We start from the raw sequence: 17,489 nt of genomic DNA, 5'->3' as shown, positions 1-17,489 counted from the left end.
TACACCCTGGACCATAAACCTAACCAAAAGTCGGTGGCTCATTCCTTGTGCGAAATATGTAACCAAAAATCAGAGTGGTCCATACCCTAGCTAGACAGCATACCAAACATTGGGCAGTCCAAAACTTTGGCCCTATACATAACCAAAACTGGACAGACCATACCCTCGGTCGCATGCATATCCAAATCTTTGCAGCATAATTCATGGATCAAAAACACATTAGGAGGTATGCCTCCATAACGTGGACCAAACATATACAAATCTAGGTAATTAACACCTTTGACTGAGTACATCCCCAAGACAGGCCATGCAGACAGACATGCAACAAGTGTAGGAAACTAGCAATAGATACACTGAGAAGAGTAAATATCAAGGGTTGAGCAATCCATTCACTGGGTAAAGCAAATCTGGAGACAGGGAGATTCCCACAATAGGCCTAGCATACAAACAAACTGGGCAATTCACCTACTGAGCAGAGAACTAGGAATTAATATTCCAGACCCAAGCACATACTGAGGATTGGACAAACGCCTTATGCCCCCAATCCAAGTGCACACTGAAGACAGGTCATCTACACCCGGCACTTTAAAATGGTTCAATTTATGACATAGATCAATACAAAATGCGCTTTAGCCATGAACCCACTTTGGGGCGTGCGCAAAGAATGGATTGGACGTTTACATGTTGTGCCAGGAACTCAAAATTGGCTTGTTGCATGCAGGCTAAGCTGAAAACCCGGTCCATGATTAGCAACACCCTTACAAACACAGCCCCTCAGGATAGACCAGATCTCACTCACATAAGTGTACAGAGTGACGACTGCCAACAATAAAACCTTACAGACAGAAGCATTTTTACAAAAGGCCTGCTAATTATTGTTCGAATATTTTGTGGTACCAAATACAAAATAACATTAGGTCTCACAAGTTCTCACCTTAGCCTCAGCCACCCTCTTCATTTCCACATACTTAATATCCTGTGTCCTCATCACTTTCAGCTGTTCTTCTGTAGTTTCCTCAACCTGTTGCTTAATCACATGAACTCCATCCTAAAGAAAAAATATATAATTAGCGAGTGCTATGGTGAGTCAAAGATGGCATTTGTGAACATTAGGAGTGCTCATAAGGATGACAGTTTGATTTTATTTAAGACAATGCCCACTCGCATATCCCTGTGACCTCGTTAGATCTATCAATATAAAAAATAAATACAACAATAGAGATAGTGGGGAGAGATGGCTTATAGATTTAAACCGAAAAGTAATTAATAAATACACAAACCGGTAGTGTACGACAAAGTAGATTTTTTTCTTAAACAGTTATTTTAGAAATCATTTTTCTATTTTTAATTAGTAAAGCATTGTAAAAAAAAATATATATATATATATATATATATATATATATATATATATATATATATATATATATATTATATCTCTGCTTGAGCCCAGGACCTCCCGCGCTCCAGCCAAAAGAAGCCGCAACTCCAGTCCAAGTTTTTTAAAGAAACTGATAGATTTATTGGTTAAATCAATACAGCATACTTCACAGCGTAAAACCAACGCGTTTCGTGAGCTCCCTACTCACTTGATCACGGTTGCGGCTTCTTTTGGCTGGAGCGCGGGAGGTCCTGGGCTCAAGCAGAGATATAATATGTTGCGGTTTGGTTCTACCGCGCGAAGCAACGCACTTGCCAGTAGCGCCTAAAGTGAGAGGAGAACGGAACCATCTGGGATATATATATATATATATATATATATATATATATATCAATTAAGAACTATCAGCCATGTAGCATTTTGTAAGGTTTATTTATATGAAAGATTTTTTTTTTAAAAAGCAACTGCTGCACGCGCACTATGTTTTCCACTCGCCTTTCACATACTGGAGTAAAATGAAGCAGTTGCTCAATCAAACGGACCAAGGAGTAGGAAAAGGACATGTAAAAAGGGTTCATTGCAGTTATAGAGTTTACTGCTGCAAGTCAGCCTAATGACTGACTCAATCAAGCCCTTCTGCTAGGATTTGGAACTGCTTGCTTTGTGATTTAAAATATATCAGCCACAGGGCACAACAGCAACGACTCACAGCCCCAAAAAGTTGAACAGCTGAGGTAGTACAGGTTAAAAAAAATATTATTTCATGGGTGAAGTTCCACATTACCTATACAATATTTACTAACCAGCATTCCCATCTCTCTGCAAGTTAATTAACTTACTTAGAGACCCTAACTAGCTTTTGAATGATGAACAAAGAAGTCTGTACTGATAATCCTCAAGCAAACCAGCCTACCTTACACTAGAAGTCTCCCGGAACCCTTTGTAGAAGCAGATCTATCCGCCTAAAAATGTCAAAACAGGAGTAAAAGCAGAAATGTACCTGGAGCTTTGAACTGGTCATCTTATAATAAAACTCATCAGGGTTTTTCTCAAGTGCTTTCTTCCGGAGAGCATTGAGAGTGTTTCTCTTCTTACTGTAATCTCTGAAATTATAAATGTACATTGATTAAAGTAGCTCCTAATACAAGAAATACATATAAATCATCGCATAGTATCAATGTATGGTTTGTATGCTTAGACAGCTGTAGCCCATTTACAAACTGTCACCATCTTCAACTGAATACCCACTTAGCATCCTCCATCATGTTCAATTTCGATACAATGATCACCCAGCATCCTCAAAATCTGCCTCTAGTAAAATCCACAATTCAAAAGGTATGCTATAAATAATTATACAAAGTCACCCACGATGAGGCTGATTTGCATGCAGTTGATCTCTTCTGTGCGGACACAAATGAGATCAAATGGAATGACCCTATAGTAATTACCAGCTGTTCAGATTAATTAAAATCTTCCCGCCACCATCTTTCTACCAAGCGAAATGCCTTCGGTCTTATGGGGTGCCCCACATAGCAAAAACATGTCAGAGGTTGCTTGTGTAAATGGTTAGAGAAGATGTGGCGTGGCATCGTATGCTTGCCGGCTCCCTAGCTGTGACCAATGTTATTGAATGGAATGTGTCCGGCATAAATAGCTATAGCTCTGATTAATGTAAGCATTTCCATGTACAATTTAAGTAGTGCTTCCATAGAAAGATTCTTGAAAGCATTCTGCCAGAGCATTCTTTTGTAAACCATATTTATATGTTCTTTATGGCACGTGTCACTTGTACTATCTCGACAGTACCCTCTCCTACGAGCCTATGGTGCAGCTGGGTTTCTTCTCAATAAGTGGCTGTGCATGGTTGTGGTTGTGTGGTTGTGTGCGTGTGTGGTTGTGTGCGCGTGTGGTTGTGCGCGTGTGGTTGTGCGCGTGTGGTTGGGAGTGTGTGGTTGGGAGTGTGTGGTTGGGAGTGTGTGGTTGGGAGTGTGTGGTTGGGAGTGTGTGGTTGGGAGTGTGTGGTTGGGAGTGTGTGGTTGGGAGTGTGTGGTTGGGAGTGTGGCTGTGTGTGTAGTTGTGGTTATGTGTGGTTGTGGGTGTGGTTGTGGTTGTGTGTGTGGTTGGTTGTGTGTGTGGTTAGTTGTGTGTGTGTGTGGTTAGTTGTGTGTGTGTGTGGTTGGTTGTGTGTGTGGTTAGTTGTGTGTGTGTGTGGTTGGTTGTGTGTGTGGTTGGTTGTGTGTGTGGTTGGTTGTGTGTGTGGTTGGTTGTGTGTGTGGTTGGTTGTGTGTGTGGTTGGTTGTGTGTGTGGTTGGTTGTGTGTGTGGTTGGTTGTGTGTGTGGTTGGTTGTGTGTGTGGTTGGTTGTGTGTGTGGTTGGTTGTGTGTGTGTGGTTGGTTGTGTGTGTGGTTGGTTGTGTGTGTGGTTGGTTGTGTGTGTGGTTGGTTGTGTGTGTGGTTGGTTGGTTGTGTGTGTGGTTGGTTGTGTGTGTGGTTGGTTGTGTGTGTGGTTGGTTGTGTGTGTGGTTGGTTGTGTGTGTGGTTGGTTGTTTGTGTGGTTGGTTGTTTGTGTGGTTGGTTGTGTGTGTGTGGTTGTGTGTGTGTGGTTGTGTGTGTGTGGCTGTGTGTGTGGTTGTGCGGCTGTGTGTGGTTGTGCGGCTGTGTGTGGTTGTGTGGCTGTGTGTGGTTGTGTGGCTGTGTGTGGTTGTGTGTGTGGGGGGGGGTTGTGTGTGGTTGTGTGTGTGGGGGGGTTGTGTATGGTTGTGTGTGTGGTTGTGTGTGTGGTTGTGGTTGTGTGCGGTTGTGGGTGTGGTTGTGTATGTGGTTGTGTACGTGGTTGTGGTTGTGTGGGTGGTTGTGTGTGGGTGTGGTTGCGTCAATGTGTGGGTGTGTGTGGGTGTGGCTGTGTGTGGTTGTGTGTGTGGTTGTGTGGTTGTGTGTGTGTGTTTGGGTGTGGTTGTGTGTTTGGTTGTGTGTGTGGCTGTGGGTTTGGTTGTGTGTGTGGGTGTGGTTGAGTGTGTGGTTGAGTGTGTGGTTGAGTGTGTGCGGGGTTGTGTGCGGGGTTGTGTGCGGGGTTGTGTGCGGGGTTGTGTGCGGGGTTGTGTGCGGGGTTGTGTGCGGGGTTGTGTGCGGGGTTGTGTGCGGGGTTGTGTGCGGGGTTGTGTGCGGGGTTGTGTGCGGGGTTGTGTGCGGGGTTGTGTGCGGGGTTGTGTGCGGGGTTGTGTGCGGGGTTGTGTGCGGGGTTGTGTGCGGGGTTGTGGTTGTGAGGTTGTGGTTGTGGGGTTGTGGTTGTGGGGTTGTGGTTGTGGGGTTGTGTGTGGGGGTGGGCGTGGTTGTGGGAGTGGGTGTGGTTTTGTGTGTGGTTGTGGGTGTGTGTGGTTGTGGTTGTGTGTGTGGTTGTGTGTGGTGTGTGTGGTGTGTGTGTGGTGTGTGCGTGGTTGTGTGTGCGTGGTTGTGTGTGTGTGGTTGTGTGTGCGTGGTTGTGTGTGTGTGGTTGTGTGTGTGTGGCTGCGTGTGTGTGCGGTTGTGGGGTTGTGTGTGGGGTTGTGTGTGGGGTTGTGTGTGTGTGGGGTTGTGTGTGTGTGGTTGTGTAAGGTTGGCGGTGTGGTTGTGTGTGGGTGTGTATGGTGGGTGTGTGTGGTTGTGGGCGGGTGTGGTTGTGTGTGTGGTTGTGTGTGTGTGGTTGTGTGTGGGTGTGTGGTTGTGTGTGTGTGTGAGTGTGGTTGTGAGTGTGGTTGTGGTTGTGTGTGTGGATGGTTGTGGTTGTGTGTGTGTAAGGTTGTGTGTGTGTAAGGTTGTGGGTGTGTGTGGTTGTGGGTGGGTGTCGTTGAGGGTGCGTGTGTGTGGTTGTGTGTGTGTGTGTGGTTGTGTGTGTGTGGTTGTGTTTGTGTGGTTGTGTTTATGCGTTGGTCGTGTGGAAAGGCTAGGCAGGGAAGGGGGTTGCTACAGAGGAGGAGGGCTGCGTGGGAGGGGTTAGTGAGGGCTGCGTGGGTGGGGGTGGAGGAGCATGCTGTAAGTCTTACTGAGCCGTGACCTGTGACCCGTGACCCGTGACTGAGGAGACAGATGGCAGCTCAGGCGCAAGCATGCTCGCGCGAACACAAGGCTGTAGCACTTTTAAAACTCACCTACTAAATGTCTCTCTGAGCAGCGCATGCGCTGGCTCAGCAAGACCTAAAGAGTAGAAATCCCAATGAAATCTATTGCTAGGCGTGTGCATATTAAATTTGACACCTAAAACAGATTAATTTATCCATTGTGGACCAACGATAGTCTAGATACCGGGACAAAGCTGGGGTTACATACTCTTCCCTGTCTCACAAGACATTCTAGCTGAATACCGTGCAAGTGCTCCAGCTTATAATACGATTAAAAACACAAGTTCTAATATCAATAAAACTGATATGCGAAGGGAGGAGGGTTTGCATTAGTCAGAGGGCAAAGAAAGGGTAATTTATTTATATTTATTTTATTTATTTTTTAAATTTATAAAGCGCATCATATGCCCTTAGGCGTCTTGGCGCTAAAACTCACAGGTGCCTTAATATGCTCAATTTACAGTTTTAATCATGAGAAATAATAAAGGGGAGGTGAAACTTATTGGTCAAACAGCCATGTCTTCACCAATTTTCTAAATTGTAACAATGTAGTGGAGGATCTTATCACCAGTGGAAGCGTGTTCCAGAGTCTGGCTGCAGCATTGGTGAAACATCTGTCTCCCCAAGTGAGTGTCCTAGTTCTTGGTACAATAAGATGAAATGAATTTATTGACCTTAATTGTCGATTGGGGCGATAGAGCAAGAGCTTCTGTTTAAGAAACTCCGGCCCTCGCTGATGGATGGCTTTAAAGGTGAGGCACAATGTTTTAAATTTAATCCTGTTTTTAACCGTCAGCCAGTGATAACTCCTGATTACCTGTTTAATCGGTTTATACTTGGGTGTCCCGGATAGCAGTCTCGCTGCAGCATTCTGGACCAATTGGAGCTTGGCGACCACCCGAGCTTGAGCATTCAGAAATAAACCATCCACTCCTTAATTGCCAACATGCCTTCCTGAAACCGAACTGCCACCTCTTCTCCATCATTGTTGATGGCTAGCACCAGCTGCGTATCGTCAGCATAAGTGGTGAGGCTCATCCGGTAGATCTTGATAACCCTAGCTAAGTCCGACACATAAATGTTAAAAAGTGTCGGACTTAGGGACGAGCCTTGTGGCACTCCGCATGGTAGTGCTAGGTCGACCGATCTAAAAGGCCCCAGAGTTACTGTTCTCCCTGCCAAAAAGGAAGTAAGCAAGGCTCCAGCCGTGGAATGGATACCCAGCTCTCCGACACGGTCAATCAGGATGGAATGATTGACCGTGACCGGGTAAGAGAGCACATTTTTTGCCGAATTGGCCATATGCTCTCAAACAATTTAGCAATAGGGAAGACAAAGCCTGGAGACATGCCTGGAGAAGCGTGGCTCAGTGGTTAGAGGCGGCAGACCCGGAAGCTGAGATCAGCCGTGGACCAGGGTTCGATTCCCCGCCTCGGCGGGTCTCGGGCTCAAAAAATTCCACTGACTCGACAATTCTCGCTCCGGTGCCTACTCGACTCATGGGGTCACACTCTGCGACTCTGGGCAATAGCTTGCTTAATCTCCACTACGGCCCCTCGCGGCGGGATGCCTGGCTTTCACCTTGTGAATACCCTGCCGGGGTATCTCACAGGGGAATACCAGGACGGGTTCCCTAAGCAAGCGCCTTGAGACCCCTGGGTGATTCGTGCGCTATATAAATCGAAATACATTTACATTTACATTTACATCTCCATTATCCTTTCGCTACCCTGTATTGTACAACACCTAAAAGGCAGCAAAGAGGAGCAATCCAGTGTCTACACTGCTTATACTACCTTGGGCAAAAAAAGAGGAGATGGTTATCTGTTTCTTCAGCACTTCTGCAGACAGGACATTGTTTCCTGCCACCTTGTTGACTATTCCATGTAGCAGTACAGGTAGTAAGCGGTAATGTACCCATCCTGATCCTTACATAAAGAACTTTTGTGACCAGAGGTTAAACATCATTCATATAGCTTTCAAAGTAAGAGGTAGGCTTGAATCCTATAGGACAAAAACACTTTCAGTTGGGCTAAGCCTACCTGTTTGGCAAATTTAACCTCCTCATAGAAGACCTTCAATCTCTTCTTTGCAGAAGTTTGAATAGTTTCAGGGGACAATCAATTCCCGTGTAGATTGCTAGAGTATTAAAACTGTTTTACGTACTCCAACCAGAGTAGCAAAACAACTCTCTGTGATTTATCTAGAAGATCTCTTAATCCCACCCTGTATTCTGCCAGCTCAGGCGTAGACCAAATCTGTAGCCAGAACAGAATAAGTTTCAGGTGCACGGGGGGGGGGGGAACAATGGACTGGAAGCCTAGGTCATGTTTAAAAATCAATGGCGTGCTTTGGGACAGCTTAAGGGCTACTATTAAAATTTATTCTCAGCCACCTCAAGGGCTTTTAGATTACCATAACCACAAAGTTCTGCTCCATATGTTGAGACAACTACAACTTTGGCTCTCCAAACCTCACTAAAGGGGAAGATTAGGTAGAACAAGGTCTTATTTGTGAATTTTAAAATGGCTGCCACCCTGCACTTTAGTATGAGAGTGCTTTTGGTAACCTGGGTGCCCCAGGTATGTGCACTAGAGAGGCGAATGCCAAGGTAATCGAAATCTGACACTTTCTCCAGCTCCTCCCCTTCCTACATTATTGATCCTCTGAAGCCTTTACAGGGGTGGGTGGGAATACATGTAGTCTTACCTGCATTAATTGCCAGTCCTTGATCTAGGCAGAATATGTTAAACTTGCTCAAGAGGGTCTCTAGGCCATTGGGCATTTTTTATACTGATAAAGTATCATCCATAAATAATAGGGTGTGTATGTTGGTTCCCTCTAGAACTGGAGAGTCATTATCACAACCCAAGAGGTAATCGATACAGCCATTTAGAAACAGCAGGAACAACGTGGGAGCCTGTCTCCTTTTGCAACCTTAAAGAGGTTGGTGCTTTTACTCGTTTCTACCCTGACTTGTGCAAACCTGTCATGGTGAAGCCTAGCCAATAAACTGAGGCGAGGGCGGGGGAAGCCCTGGGTCTCCTAGTGTATGCCGTAACTTATCCCTATGGACCATGTCGAATGCCACCTTGAGGTCGATGACTACTTCTTTCCACCTTATAAACTAAGACCTAAAAACCTGGTTGACTATACTAATTTTGGAACAAAATCAGCCTGAAACTGTTTGAAAATTGTATTTTCTTCGAACCAGGTAAGGAGCTGGTCTAATAGAAGCTTACAAATGATTTTTGGGGAAGAATCAATAAAGGCTGATTGGGCGGTAGTTGGCTGGATCAGACTTAGGGCCTTACTTGTGTATACGATTAAGTTCCGCCCCTTTCCTTGAGGTTGGAATCACGCCTCCTGCTAAAATGGCATTAAAAACATGTGTATGGTAGTGTGTTCAAATTACCGGTTCAGACTTGAAGAGGTCCACTGGAATTTGATCTAGCCCGGGTGCGTTTCGTGCCGTTTGAGAGTTAATGGCCGCGATCACTTCAATCACTGTGAAAGCCCAACCATCTTTAACCGTATCTAATTTAAAAGGAGTCTTACAAGATGTCAGGGACGCTATAAAATCAGGGGAATCAAGGTTCGCTATGGTTAAGGAGGAGAAACTATATAAAGATTTAAAAAGGTTCATCCAGTGTTGTGTAAGAATGTGTGCTTCGGCTTCTTCCTATTTGTCTTGGCGCATGTGTGCTATTATATGCCAGAAAGCTACCTGGTCCCCTGAACGCGTTGCAGACAAAATGTTGTTCTAAATCGCTGCGTTCATGTAGATTTTGCATGTTTCAGGACTAGTTTGTAGTCTGCTCTAGCTGACTTTATATCATGCGAGAAGACTCTATTAAGGAAACTAGAGATATTGCTCTTGGCTGACCTACAATCCCTGTCATACGATGTACCATCTACCTTATTCAGGAGTGCGGGGTGTCTTAAGCAGGGGGGATGGGGTGTTTTACTAAAGCAGCTCATTTTCTGTTTCTCAAACCATTTAGAATGAGAATCAATAATCATATCAGGAGCTTCCTTTGAGTTGGCCATGAAAGACAAAATGTGGATTAGATAGAGTAAGGCATACTTGGACTCATTGTCATTGAATCAAAAGTAGGGACAACCCCACAACAGGTGCAGAGTTGAAAGTAGGTATGTTGTTCTAGTGTCTGTATCTGATGCATACAATTATTGCCGGACCTGTTTTGTATTTGGTTCAGTGATACTTTGAAATTCTTTTTTTCGAAACCCAAAACCTTTGTAACTGAGAAGGGATTTAGAGTTCAGAGACTCAGACGTATAAAGCGGTGCAATTTTCTGTAAAATTGTTTTGTTCGAAAGATTCTCGTAGATGCAGCAAAGGGTCTAAATAGATTATCCATAAAGAGGGATCTCCAGTCAGTCTCAATGTCACAAAAGGTGTACTTATTGGTGTGGAATTTTGCTTTCTCGGTTTCAAAGAAACTTACCTTTTCCATTCAAATGAAAAACAAAGTTGTTGCATGTGCCTGTATAATATCTGAAAAACTACTTTTATTTTAGAAATTCTTAAGAAATTTACTCACATGGTTTCAATACTACCCCAGAAACTGGCAGAGAGACCAACTCTCGGGTTGCTGTTATTATGCTTTGCACGCTTGTGTGCTAACTAACAGCACTTCATTCCTATAGTGTATGACTTGAGATATAGCGAAAGGCAGCCAGTCATAGGCGTAGATACAAGCAGATCCTCTGCAAACTGCTATTGATGTCCCTACTCCACTTAGGCATTTTCATCCGTTTATGTAACCAAGACAGATACAAGTAAGCCACATCTAAGTGACAGTCTGAACAATGGTGATGGGCAGCCAATCATAGCAGGGGATCCCAGACAATACCCCCAAGACACGTCCCCACTCCTCCTAGGCACAACTGTCAGCGTTTGGAAGAAAGACACTTTATGCTTAAGATGTAGGGTTGATCCTGCCATCTTGGACATGTCTGGCAATATGTAATGCATCCAGTGAAATTTAAATAAATCAGTTGCTTACTGTGGCTATTTTCTTCTATTTAAACAAGAATCACCGAAACCCAAGCAAGCAGATATAATCTGCTCTTTTTAGCACAGAATTGTATTTGACCATATGGGAAGAGGGTCGTATAGAATAACTTCGACCTATCTACATAAGCAGTTTGGCGACACATTTTTAACTTACTCTGCACGAAGTTTGTAATCCTTCTTTTTCTCCAAAAGACCAACATTTTTCCGAAAAGCAGGCTGAAACATAAAAGTACAATAAGTTAGCAAAGAACATTGCAGGAGCTTTTACATAGAAATCAACAATTAAAAATAATAATGGAAATGCTCAAGGGCAGTAAAACATTTTCACATAGGCAGCTTAATGTTCTGAAAATGTAAAATTCATATTTTCTAATACAGAAGAACACAGAGGAACGTTTAAAATACTACAGAAGCCCATCCCTTTAAAGGTATGAAACCCCTAGGTGTTTGTTTATTTTGTTTGTACATGTACCAAAATAGGAACCTGGAGGGTGGCAGCTAGAGTTTGAAATCAAAAGCAGAGCCGAGTATTGCACATTTTGAATGACAAGTGTCTCTCTCGCACATGCGCTATAGAATTGACTATGCGCGCATGCGCACAAAAAAAGACAACATTAGCACATGCGCGCTAGACTCCCGAACAACTAAACAGCGCCTCAAACATACCGCGGGATTACGGGCAGGCGGAATACCCATATACAGCCCTTCCGTCAATTAACTCACCAATTAACTTTACATACGAGGCTCCCCATCACTATAAATACGCCCCCCCGGCGCTCCACCGCACACACAGCGGAGCCGCATTCGGGGGAGCAAGGACATTACCTATGCTGTAACTCGTGAGTAGATGATTCATGGCGATGGGACTATTGGGAATCAACAAGCCTGTAAGTACCTTCCACTGGTAGCTATCACTTCCCTTACACAAGAGTAGTTAAAGGACGGGTGCTAAACAGATTGCACGTCTGCACGGTGCTCCCACTGCCTCATATGGTTTCCAGAGACCTAAGGGAGGCAGGGGAATGCAGGTAGTGCTCTAGTCTTGTCAGCCACCATCTCCCTTGCCTGTTGCGGTTCAGTACACAGCACTAGCAGACTGGGAATTCCTCTCCAGTTTGGCAGCACCACAGAGGAGGTGCCGCTAGCATCTACAGCGGATTGAGAGAGGTTGGAATGCAGAGCAAGCACCATCTGGATGGCCTTCCAATCACTCCCAATCTGACAGGCTGTCCAAACCTGGTGTCCTTCCGCTCATCTGACCTATCTAGTTCCTTTGAATTTACTTATTTACATTTTTACTAAGTGAATACATGAGGTTTTGACTAAGTCTGGGTAGTGAACTCCGCTTGCGGATTCTGCAGAGTTTTCCGCACTCCGCGTTAAGCCATGTTCCTTGTTCGTGCTCATCAACGTCAAGTTGGCGAGCACGAACCTCCTGGCGAGATTTTTCCTCGGTCGCGATAGTTAACGTCAAGTTGGCGAGCATGCTAAATCAACTTCCCTGCGAGATTTCTCAACACGGGCAGTCGGATTTCTCATTGCGAGTGGTCACGTATGCTCGCGACCGCTCGCCTTGAAAAACCATCCGTTCTTGTTGAGAAAGCTGCCACTCAAGTAAAAAAATCTACTCGAGCGGCAGAAAGGATGAAGCACCCGCTTGCGCTGTGCATGGTGCCATTCGCGATGATTGCACAGTGAGAACAAACACCCGGTACTGAATATCACCGTGAACTGCATTTATCTACCGCACTCCACTGCTTGCGAACTCCGCGTAGCGCAGCAGGGTTTTTTTGCACTCCGCGAACTCCGCCCAGGCTTAGTTTTGACGCAAGATAGAAACACATAGTTTGAATTCACTCAGCTCAACTACCTAAACCCAGCAAAGATAGTCAAAATGTATACCGATGCCTCTCACCAATCTCCCAGATATACTGAACCCAATGCGGACTTCTTTCATACAGTGTGGGACTATATACAGACCACAATACAGGATCGAAATATTAGTCTCTATTACACCAATTTTAATAAGCAGGCAGTTAGAAGTTACCCCTTTAGTATGCCTTTTTGGCCAAATGCATAGACCGAAGAAAGCGTAAGCCACTTACAAATGTATACACCTGTCCTTGGTACTGGGTAAGCGAAATATAGCCAAGAAATGGAAAGCAAATAGAGCACTCAACATTGGGTCATGGCTGAAGATGTAAAGGAATGGTAGAAAGTAGATGCAACTGTGCTTGCAACACAACAGAAGCAACAGGGTGGGGGAAACATTGCTCAATGACTCGGATCAATCATTATAGCTGTAACCTAGAAAACAGAAGAACGAAGAAGAAGAGGGAGAGGATGTAGCCTTACAGCTAGAGCAGTCGACCTCGAAGCTGGGGAACCGGGTTCGAGTCTCGGCAACGAGGCTAAACATCCTGTGAATCTGGGCAAATCACTTACCTCCTCGTGCCTCACAAAAATGAATGTGTCCTTCTGTAACGAAACTGGTGCTATGTAAAGCGCTCTGATACCCGACGTCTCGGGTTTAGTTCGCGCTATATAAAACTCAAAAAAAAGGGGGGAATGATATCAAAATCAGTAACGACAATGTGGAAAATAAAAATAAATATGGGTCCCCTGTGCCCTCCAGCTTCCCTCAGGTCAAAATAGCCTTGCAGTGAAATGTTAAGGGAAAGAACACAAAGTGAGGAAGTTCGAGGGTGCCATATATGGAAAAGTCTACAGTAAACTAACTGAAATAAATAACTGGAACTGGACAAGCATGAAAATCTCCCACAGCATAAAAGTAAAGTAACAAAAACATATTAGACTGAAGAATGTGGGTCAGATGTTGTTTAATATGGTTATTGTTGGTAATATATTAGGATATATCCCGATGGAAATGCAATCCAACATTTTGAATGTAGCAATGTACAAATCAAGAAAAAATTTAACAAAATTACAAAAATGTTTATTTTACAGTTTTTTTTCCTTTCACTAAAAACCTGTTTTCTACCAATAAATTTCGAGAACTCATCTAGATACATTTGAATTTCCTGATGAGATTAGAGGACGGGGTACCTCTCAGATTAACAAAGTAAATGCCCAGAGAGACACTGAATCCAAAAATGGAAACAGACATGAGTTTTAACATTTAAACCCTTACTTGTGAGGATCCATTGCCCCTTCGTGTGGGTGCCCATATCTTAAACCTCAACCCATAAACTACCTAATCAGTAACCATATAAAACAAGACTCCTGCAGTATGTCACATCAGGGCCTTTCCATCACTAGTACCCACTATCTGTGGTTTCAAACCTAGGTTCCTTCATCAGGCGATGAAAGTATACACCCACCAACCTGAGACCTAAAACCTGCAGGTCCTTCTGATACCATAACTGGAGACCCAGCTTGTGTGACCTTCAACTGCATCTCAATCAAGATCATGACAGCCAATCCCAATAGCTCTCCTTTCTACCAACTAATACGTTACCCACTGACATAGGGCTCTACATTCACAGATCCTTGTTCCACTCACTCTGGGAATTTATATTTTATACCATACCCAATTGAGAAAGTTCTCTTGCCACAATAGCTGCAGGTCACGTCACCTGTGACCTTCGTAATCCTCATTTTGTGATCCACTCTTCCTTCATTATTTGCCTGGGATTTCAAGTGAGTGAGGGATCGGTATTCCTCACTGACTGAAAACCTTTAACACATAATGATACCTTACCACCATCCGTGGCATCCATAAACCATTTTTTCCTTAAATTCTCTGCATTTACAAGGTGATCCTGACCCAGAGGAACCTCGCTTGAATTAACATGAGAGGATTTTAAAAATGTGTTCCTCCTTAATTAAACCTTAATGGTATACCTAAGGTTTAAGAATTTCTGTTTACTTGTCTGAAATCATAAAATCTAATTTTGTGCTGTAGTTGTGATCTATTTTACTTTACATATTATGATTTCACATTAGTATTAAGCAGAGTTTCCCATCCTGTGGGTCACGAAAGAGCTGCCTTTACGTTTTGTAATTATCTTGTCACATTTGCTGTGCTACATAGACAGAGGTCAAATGTCAGGCTATGTCCTCTGGCAAAATGCTGCTTATTCTTTTAACACGCAGTAGGGTGTTTACTTTTCTTTTTCTGTCTGTAAAGCAAAGTTAGAGGAGTTTTTAAAGTGAACTATGTGAAAACCTTGCTTGGGTACAGGGAGTGTGAACACAAAACAAAATGTAAATACCTGTAAATGAGCTGCCCACATTTCAAAATACATCAGTAGTTAGGAAGGAAAAATGAAGGACAAGTTTTGTATTTCTGAAGTGTGATGGTAAGACTTTAATGGGCTTAATTTTACTTGATGATGCACAAATGAGAATATTCAATGAAACCTGATGTCCACACATTATCAGTTGTGTGCAATATAGTTTAATTAATAAAACTGTATGCCTGTGCAAATTTAGTGATCATGTTCAATGAAAAACAATTTGTTTGTAAATAACAGTGAGTTACCGCACAAAGCCATAGTAATTGATTGGCAACAGGGTGCTCCAAAATGCGCCACTAGCTACATACTACACCCATACCACTGTGCTGCTGAATACATGTGCTAGCTACACTTTGTGTAAAGCTTGGATTTTTCACAACTCAAATGACAAGTGATTTAACACTGATGTCAGCACCCACAGTTTAAATGTGTTTTCAGCATGACAGGTTCAAAAAGTACTGAACTATGGCCCCAAGTTCAGTTTTAAAACGCACCCTTGCAAGTATTCCCAATCAAAAATCTATATGAACCTTCCAGTATTATTTGTTGCGGTATGTTTTTATTTCTCAAATCCATTTACACAGCGAACAAACTCTCTATATTTGATCACACACACTCATCCTTCTTGTGTATGGCTTTCACACATAAATTGAGAAATATCGATGTGGCCAATTGGGCAAAGCTGCTGACTTTGGATCTGGGGAACCAGGTTTGAATTTTTTCATCGGCTCTGGGCAAACAACTCCTAAAATGAAATGAAGCTGACCTTATGTAAGTATCTGGTGCTCGTGTAAAGTGCTCCAATGTCCTTGGGCAGTGTTCATGCTATATAAAACTGAAATATATTCTTGGAGTCCAAAATGCATGCATGGGCTTGTTTTAACACAAAATGGATATGAGGCCTTAACTCAAACTCTGCTTGTAGAAGGGTTTTTTTTCTTCAAAATTTGCGACAATCGCTGCTATCAACACCAAGATATTTCAAAAGCCAGACTTCCATTCTGAAAAGTGTTCAAGCTCCAGTGCAGTAGTCCAGGAAGTGGCATTTACAAACAATTGCTGTTATAGTGGAATGCGAACCAATTTCAAAGAGTATGTTTTTTTGGGGATTATTCACAATATTTTGAAAGCATGTCTACTATTATATTAAAAACAATCTGTCCAGCCTCATGTCCATTAAAGCTAGGAGGGTCGTGAAAGCTTGTCTTCCTAAAATGTGGGTTATGGTTCTAAAAAGTTTAGGAAGCACTGGTGTAGCATTCTGATGTCGACATGGCATAGTCCATTTTATATAAAACCTCAAATAAATAAATGACCATGCCCCCTGCCAATCTCTATTCTCTCATACTTGCCCCTTTTATTTACAAGAGCTTTTCAAAGTTCTCACCATTCTACTCCCTCTTCGAGATTGCACCACTACTTTAAGAGTAACTGTTGTTTGTCCCCAAGTTCAAGTTTATTTATTTTGTTTGATTAATTAAAATCTTACACAAATAGCTACAAATATCATCAAAGTTAAAAGTTATAAAACAATCAATCATATAGATTTAGATCCAAAAACTTGATTATATATATTGGCACAATCCATTAGTAAGTCAAATGAAAAACAACTTTTTTCCTACAGCACATAAACATTTTACAAATGCAAAATGTATTAATAAGTCTTCAGAATTTAAACATGCTATCAGTGCTTGCCTACATGTCCTTACTCCACGAGTATTGAACAGTCTCTTAAGGAAAAAATTTCTATCATATTCCAAATCCGGGCAAAGACGCAATAGATATATGTTCTCTTGTCCGGATTTACAGAGCCTGCACAATTTAACATCTTCTGTTCTCTTCCATGGCGGTAAGGGACATACTTCTGTTCTCTTCCATGGCGGTAAGGGACATAATCCTGGCAAACAACCAAATCTAGCATTGATAAAGATGTGTTTATTTTTCTTAGACCATGATGTTTCAAGATATTCTTGAACCTTTTTTCCCTTAAAACCATTTAAGATTGGCCATGCACGTTTATTTTTACTAACATATCTTTATCAAGCAAAGTTGGCTGGTAAGTTTATTAATTGTTTTTTTGAAGCTTTCTTGTGCAATTGTGTTGTTTGTCCCCAGCGTCAGAAGGGAACAGTGACCCTGTCCAAAAAGGCACAACCCCCCGGCTGTTATCATACTATTCCAAAATACTCTGTTACCCTCCCCAGAAACCGCTGACATTACCACCGGTGATCTTACAACCCGAGGAGTCTCCGCTTCCTTATCTGAGAGCACTTCTCCCGCGATTCTGTGTCTCCTGATATGATTACCTGCCCCCATGAACCATCTGCCCTTATCTTCTTTAACTACGTCCCCCAGGACCTTCAACCCCTTTGACTCACTAGTGAACTTCTGCACCCTTATGTTTCACCCTCGTCACCATTATTATTATTAAATTACACTTGTATAGCGCTATCTACCCGGAGGCCTCGTAGCGCTTATGACTGAAACTTACTAGCGTGGACTCAGGGCAGATCAGCATGACTTCGCATACAGGTGTGTTTTCAGAGCTTTCCTGAAGGAAAGATGATTAGTAGTTTCCCGGAGGGGTAAAGGGAGGGTGTTCCAGAGCTTGGCCGCAGTGTGTGAAAAAGAGCGGCCGCCCCAACGGGTTTTCCTAACTCTGAAGGAAGTAGCCAACTGGAGGGAACCAGAGCGGAGGGAACGAGACGGGACATAGGG

General features: G+C 43.2%; 1 protein-coding gene across 1 annotated transcript in view; it reads right to left on the bottom strand.

Annotated features, from left to right (window-relative positions):
- Positions 1 to 17,489, bottom strand: part of UTP11 (UTP11 small subunit processome component) — a 154,127-nt gene that overhangs the window by 122,505 nt on the left and 14,133 nt on the right. The window contains exons 2-4 of the mRNA XM_078683790.1: positions 10,667 to 10,728; positions 2,379 to 2,481; positions 935 to 1,048 (exon numbers count right to left, since the gene is read on the bottom strand). Coding sequence (XP_078539916.1) covers positions 935 to 1,048; positions 2,379 to 2,481; positions 10,667 to 10,728 — 279 coding nt within the window. The remainder of the gene's footprint in view (positions 1 to 934; positions 1,049 to 2,378; positions 2,482 to 10,666; positions 10,729 to 17,489) is intronic.

Source organism: Lissotriton helveticus, chromosome 3_1, assembly GCF_964261635.1.
Source record: "Lissotriton helveticus chromosome 3_1, aLisHel1.1, whole genome shotgun sequence".
Classification (NCBI taxonomy): Eukaryota; Metazoa; Chordata; class Amphibia; order Caudata; family Salamandridae; genus Lissotriton; species Lissotriton helveticus.
Note: the sequence above shows the minus strand (reverse complement) of the source record. Positions and strands in the feature narration are given on the sequence as shown.